General features: G+C 38.3%; 1 protein-coding gene across 1 annotated transcript; it reads right to left on the bottom strand.

The window, feature by feature from the left end:
* Nucleotides 1–374: 374 nt before the first annotated feature.
* Nucleotides 375–6,506, bottom strand: LOC135204628 (uncharacterized). Its single transcript, XM_064234776.1, has 11 exons — nt 6,304–6,506; nt 4,251–4,292; nt 4,040–4,081; nt 3,813–3,854; nt 3,507–3,536; nt 3,243–3,275; nt 2,706–2,735; nt 2,086–2,157; nt 1,776–1,850; nt 1,454–1,570; nt 375–559 (listed from the first exon to the last, which is right to left on the bottom strand). Exons 1-11 carry the CDS (start codon nt 6,461–6,463, stop codon nt 375–377), a joined length of 828 nt encoding a protein of 275 aa, XP_064090846.1. The 5' UTR covers nt 6,464–6,506.
* Nucleotides 6,507–6,739: the final 233 nt, after the last annotated feature.

The raw sequence follows: 6,739 nt of genomic DNA, 5'->3' as shown, positions 1-6,739 counted from the left end.
CATATTCTATAATATTATATATATATATATATATAAATATATATATATATATATATATAAAATATATTATATATAGATATATATTATATATATATATATATTATATATTATATATATAATTATATATAAAATATTATAATATTATATATATATATATATATATATATAATTATACTATATATATAATTATAATATATATATCTATAATATATATATATATATATATATATAATATATAATATAATATATATATTATATAGATATTACAGAATATTGCAATTTATCTTTTAGGAAAGTTTTGAATATCCCTTTATAGTGACAAAGTTGATTAAACACTGTTTTTAAGTATATCAAATATAGGGTATAATCACAGGCTATGTAGTTTGCCTTATCCTTCTATCAATTCGAAACCCTTCCTGTGCAAATCCAGGAGGGCAGGAACAGGATTCCCCATCTCCCTCGAAAGGTGGGTTGCAAGAGCAGCTGTAACTCCCAACGGAGTTCCTGCATGTTGCAAGGGGGCTGCAGTCGTCCTTCCCTTGGGCGCACTCATCCACGTCTGTTCGTGAGGCAATGATTAATAGTTTTGAGGAAAGAGGCCATGCGGAATGTCCCTTTCTTTTGTTCTGAGGGAGGGAAGCTGAAGTCCTTTCAGGAGACAAAGAGGGTAATGACTTATATCTAAAACATACATAGGGACTTGAAATCGATATGACGCTGGATAAAAACAATTAAAACCTCAAATACATATAAGAGATGATTACGAAACAAAACCAGTCATGAAATCTGATATTATTTGTATATTAAAGAAGGACAGATGTTCTTTGAAGCCGGAAAGGCAGTTGAAATAGTGACTTGGAATCCTATCTGTTTGATCCTATTATAGAAAGAGCTTCCATTTCCTTCAGGTGGACGAGGGTGAACTTTGAAGGGGGAAGGGATTTTTTGAAAGGACCCACCAAGGAGAACTGAAGCAATGAGCAGGGATCAACAATTGGAAGCCTCATCTATCTTGTTTTTCTGGTTGTTATAGATTGAGACAGAAGCCTGAAAACGGGACACACAAAAGAAAGGACGCTGCTGTCTCAAAGGTTTGCTTCTGTTGGCATGGAGGAGGGCAGTCAATCAGAATGACCACAAACGCAGGATTGTTGTTGTTAGAGGAAGACTCGAAACATTTCTCAACATTGCCTCCATATTCCTCGTGAATTAGACTTGCAAGGGAAGAGAGTTGGTTCAACATGACTGTTACTATAACAAGGGGGAATGTAATTATATAGATTCTTCTGTTCTGCAAAAAGATAGAAAGACCTAGAACGAGTAGTGAGGACAGAAAGGGCACCTGGGAAAAGATATAATTTCTTCTGGCAGTCAACAATGGATTTATGCAAAGTATAGGAGAAGAACAGAAGAAGACAAAAAGAACACTGCAATGAGAATGTCTTTCTCTCACCTTCACAGCGTGAACCATCCTGTGCAAATCCGGGCAGACAGGAACACTGATATTTGAATAGCTTGTCAGCGCAAGCCTCATAATCAGTGCAGTTGTGGCTTCCCTCTGAGCACTCATCTGGGGAAAAGGAATATTGTAGTTAAAGAGCGGTCATTCCAGATGTTCCTCAAGATAAAACTCACATAGAAAGATAAGTAAATGACTGATAGATAAACTATTTAGAAAGGGATTCCTTGATCTAGTGGATCAGGATAGAAACATTTCAGTACAACTGAATTAGCAATAATTTTATCCTTCTCTCTAAAGCATAAGTATGACTGACCTATTCCTCCAGTCTCCAACAAAGAGATAACTCCAGATATTTCCTGGCGAAGGAAAGATTCCAGCTCTTGGTGTCCTGGAAAGGAAAAAATCATCCCATGAACACTCACCTGGAACTCATATTACGCACTTTAGATCCTGTTCATACTTTTACTCATAATATGTCTAAGTCTTATCAAAGTCCTTTACTATATTACTTAGTTGGCAAATACAAAACTTAGTATCATTCATTTTTACTACTGACATCGGGAAATATTACAAAAACAGCCAATTAGGATTCGCATGAAGTCTCTCTCGTATGAAGAACGTACCAGCTGATGATATGTTCTTGAAGTGTTCCAAGTCCTCCCTTCCGAGGCAGCCTTTGGTTTCCCGATGGATCCCTGGAATATATGGGAGGTTCAAGAGATTAAGAGAGTTCACTCAAACACACACACACACACACACACACACACACACACACACACACACACATATATATATATATATATATATATATATATATATATATATATATAAATCCACATCAATATGCTGACTTTAAATTCTTCATCAAGTATGAATTATGCTAAAGAGAAGAGAGAACCTAATAACAGGTGAGAGAGTATCTATGAAAATCGTTGCAACTTTTCGTCTCAAGCCAATCATAATTGCCATGATCATAAGTTTTCCTGCCATTGTATTTGGATAAACCTTCTTTGCGAGAGACCTGGTTGTCATCATCATCATCATCATTCAGTGTCACGAAGTATGACGTTGATTATTATCTCTGATCTATCTATCCATGTGCCGGGAAACTTCCAAGAGCTTATCATTAACACAATTTGGAGCTACTTTCCACAACCGACAGAATTGAACTTTCTGAAACGAATGAGAAACACTGAAGAAGAAGAAGAAAAAGAAAATGAAGAAGAAGAAGCTTTGCATTTACCTTCTAATGTCTCCAGTTTCGCCGAGATATCTGGAAAGAGGAAAATAAGTTCTTAAGAAGATGCCTCAGTCATCAGGCTGACTGAGACTCATTCAACATGAAAGCTAGATAGAAAATCTCTTTCGTCTGATTATGCAAGCATTTCCTTTCCATAGGATTGCAGTGGAAGGAAGGAAAGAAGGGTCATATCTGTCTCCACAAGGTTCAGGGTCACAGATTTCTGTATATATTCCAACAGAATCTGATTGTCCTAATGCTTGGCACTCATCCTTACTTGACTTCTAATACTGAAGACACCCTCTCCAGGAAATGATTTGTTTTCTTTCTCACTTATTTGCAAATGCACACAAATGCACAAAGGTATTAGCAATGAATAAACCACTCACATTCATACCTCAAAAAGGAATGACAAACAAAGCGGAATTATTGGCTTTAGATGGTCTAGCAATGCCTAAGTCTAAGAGAATGTGTTGTTGTTATCTCTACTAATGTCTTTATATTACCTTGCGTGAATACGAGGTGAATAAATGCACTTACTTTGCAAGGAGTCCTGGTTGCTGTTCACTGCACCTGGAGAGAAGAAAACACCAAAGGTTTCTTATAAACTTCGATTCTATCACCAATCCTAAATATTGTCATTCTCGTCTCTAAAGGAATCTGTCACGAGGAAGACTTGTGAATTTATCATGATTTTTTGGTCATTATTCTCAAAATTCACTCAAAATAAACAGACTCAGTTTTGCTTAGTTGTAGGATAAAAAAAAAGAGAAAAGAAAAAAAACCTGATGGAGTTGAGAATACCTTTCATGTGCTCCAGTTCATGATGAAATTCTGGAAAGAGAAATTGTCTTCTTAATGAAAGGGAAATTCTTAATGACAGGGTAACCAGGATTCCTTTACATGGCAGCATCATCAAAGGATACTGGATTCAAAGAAAAAGGTGTCAAAGTTGACCTTTCTATGTGACCTCTCCTCAGGAATTCTTTTTAGATAATATCTGGCCTAAGAAGCATCAAGCTGACACAAACCTGATTTAATTTACTCTTTACGTAAAGAACTTTGCTCTTTAGTGAAACACAAACTTGGAAAAAATTACATAGACATTACCTTGAAGGTTAATTTCGACGTGCTGAAGTTTCTCCTGCATTTCTGGAAATAGAAAGGATTGATTGTTTGGGGATCATTCGTCTTTCTTCCTTTATAAAACACAAGGCTCCTCACTTTCATAACAGCAACTCCCTGACTCATTCTATGAGGCAGAGAGACTCATGAAGTATAAGAATTTGTCATGTAGCAGAACATAAACAGTTGGAAGTAAAATATATAAGAATCACTTTGAAGTTTGCCTTCGACGTGTTCTTGTTTCTCCTGGATTTTTGAAAAAATCAGTCATTGTTTGGAGATCATTAGTCTTTCTTCCTAAAACACAAGACTCACATTCACAATAACTTCACCCATTCTATGAGGAAGAGAGGCACATAAAGTATAGGAGTTTGTTATCTAGCAGAACAATAAACATTTGAGAGCAAAATATATAAGAATTACCTTGAAGTTTGCCTTCGACCTGTTCCTGTTTCTCCTGCATTCCTGGAAAGATAAGTCATTGCTTTAAAAAAAACTGGTCTTTATCTTTAAAAACAAGAGAGAGAGAGAGAGAGAGAGAGAGAGAGAGAGAGAGAGAGAGAGAGAGTGCACAAAGGTTCTGCATTCATTATAGATCTCTAGTGAGGAACAGATCATAAGGAGTCAGGGCTGACTCGGGCTTTTCTCTTCACCTGCAGTTCATTTGTGTAAGTGACGAGGGGAAACTACCCACCACTGAAGAAAACAGAAAACAGCACAGGTATAGAAACTGGAATCAATTAAAACTTCAACAGAAAGCAAAAGTAGTAAGCGTGCTTGACAAATATGCCAACTTCTTTTAAAGTAACAGAAAACAGCATAACAAAAACTGCCATGAAGACCAATTCATGGCTTGGCACTGCAAGGAACAACAGGAGGCTCCTGGTACTGGGACGTGAGGCAACGTGACTGTGCGACAGACTGTGCATATGGAAGTTCTACAGAAAGAGTAGCTCTCACACACTGGGTCCTGTGGAAAATGAAACTGCATCTTCCAGTAATCTTTGTACATGCTGAAGATCTTGACAGACTTCAGACACTAAGACAGGAAAAGTATTGCAAAAGCAGGCGAGATGAAGATCTGAAACAAATGCCACTGATAATGTCATCTCTGTAGGTGTAAAAAACCTAACAAACAATGCTAAGCTTTATGGGTGCAGATGCCATGACACGAAGAAGAGATATAGGCAGTAGCAGAAAAGAAAGACCTGAAGTAGCCTAATGAACACTGAGTTGAAGGCAAAACCAAGTATTGTCTGATGATCATGACTATTCAATACAGTGTTGCCTATACAAACAGAAAAATGGAGCAGGAACCTGGTGCAAAATATGCTCTTCTTTCCAGCCAAGGTTAACCTTACTAGCTACACCACAGACTGGTCCTCTTAGATGGCTGGAACACCATCTATAATCAGACACAGGGCATTATTACAAATCTGAGCAGACACTTAATAAAGCTCCAGGGCTTACGTGCCATGTAAACAAGAGCACTTAGCACAACCATGGTTTGTCAGATATTATAGAATTTCCTGCAAAACTGATAATCATATGCCCTATTCTCTTGCTAATGAAGACGAAGCCTTGTCCTGCAGCAAACAGCCACACTCCTCTGTGCTTGAGCTGTGCTGTGGTTATAACCAAAGGAGAGGCAAGCAAGTCCTGAAGCTAAGGACGATCTATTAGTCTTAGTTCCAGGTCATGCTTGCATGTATGACTCTGAGGGCCATGAGGTCTGTCTTGGGGTACCGCATATATGAGGACAACATAATGAACTTCTCCCGAAATTGAGCTGAAAGCCAGAGATTAGTTTCATATTGCTAGAGTTATTGATAAAAAAGGAACCACAATTGTAATGTAAAAATAAATAGGCAGCATATAATCAACAAGGAATCAAGTTCATTACACACACAGAAGTAGATTGTATGCCAACAAGAAACTGTAATGACAACACAAATCAATGAAAGAAATCTTTCTAGAAATAAATAAGACGATATGGAGAAGCCAGTCCACCAGGCAGAGAAATCCATGAGTTCCAGGACTCCCCTTCACTCAACAAGGAGAGAGAGAGAGAGAGAGAGAGAGAGAGAGAGAGAGAGAGAGAGAGAGAGAGAGAGAGAGAGAGAGAGAGAGAGATAGCAGTAACGATGGATTCCGAGAGCAAGAAAGTAAGAGAACAGTGAAAATGTAAGAGCTCAGATCTAGGAGAAGACATTTCTTGCACAAATGAAAAACCAGTCTGATCTCTCTAAGGACCCTTCACAAACGCACCTTCTCCAAGCCCAAAAGGAAAGTGGGCCTCAACAAATGGCAACTGACACACCCTGGAGGAGGTTGGGAGGTGAGATAGGTGAATGTGAAAGTGAATAAAAACCATGAATGGCTTATTTTACCTGTAAAGAAAAAAAATAAAGATATGACTATGTCGAGAATAAGTGTCACAAAAAAATGAAAAATGGAACATAAATGGCTGCATTACCCTTCAGCTGGCTCAAAGCTGCTTCTTGCTTCACTAAGGCTGCTTCCTGCTTCTCCAGTAATACCTCCATCTTGATGAAGAGAAGATTCTCCCATTCCTGACAGTGGGCTAAATTCCCCACTGTCAGGAGGGAGATCAGTACAAAAATTTCTCTCGCCATTTCTCCCACAGAAGAGACCCAGTGATTGGCTTTCCCTCGCAGCCCTGGGTCTTTATATACCCAGTTCTCAAGAGGACGCATCAGCCAGACAGTGACTCAGTCCACTGTTCAAGGACGTCGTCTCTCTGGCATCAGGCCAGAGTTCAGGTGGATGATTCAGAGGGTGGGAATGTGTGTAGCTACAGTCGCCGGTTGTGTCATCAAGGTCAAATGATTAATTAAGAAGAGCTTTGTAAACAAGCACTCGACTGGGGTGTGATAAGAGGACTTCCCGAG

The sequence above is a fragment of the Macrobrachium nipponense genome, chromosome 47 (genome assembly GCF_015104395.2).
Source record: "Macrobrachium nipponense isolate FS-2020 chromosome 47, ASM1510439v2, whole genome shotgun sequence".
Lineage (NCBI taxonomy): Eukaryota > Metazoa > Arthropoda > Malacostraca > Decapoda > Palaemonidae > Macrobrachium > Macrobrachium nipponense.
Note: the sequence above shows the minus strand (reverse complement) of the source record. Positions and strands in the feature narration are given on the sequence as shown.

Coding starts and splice junctions, on each gene's coding strand:
- LOC135204628 (XM_064234776.1), bottom strand. CDS start 6,463: ATGGCGAGAGAAATTTTTGTACTGATCTCCCTCCTGACAGTGGGGAAT. Junction 4,293..6,303: donor AGCTTTGAGCCAGCTGAAGG/GTAATGCAGCCA, acceptor TTATCTTTCCAG/GAATGCAGGAGAAACAGGAA. Junction 3,276..3,506: donor TGAACTGGAGCACATGAAAG/GTATTCTCAACT, acceptor TCTTCTCTCCAG/GTGCAGTGAACAGCAACCAG.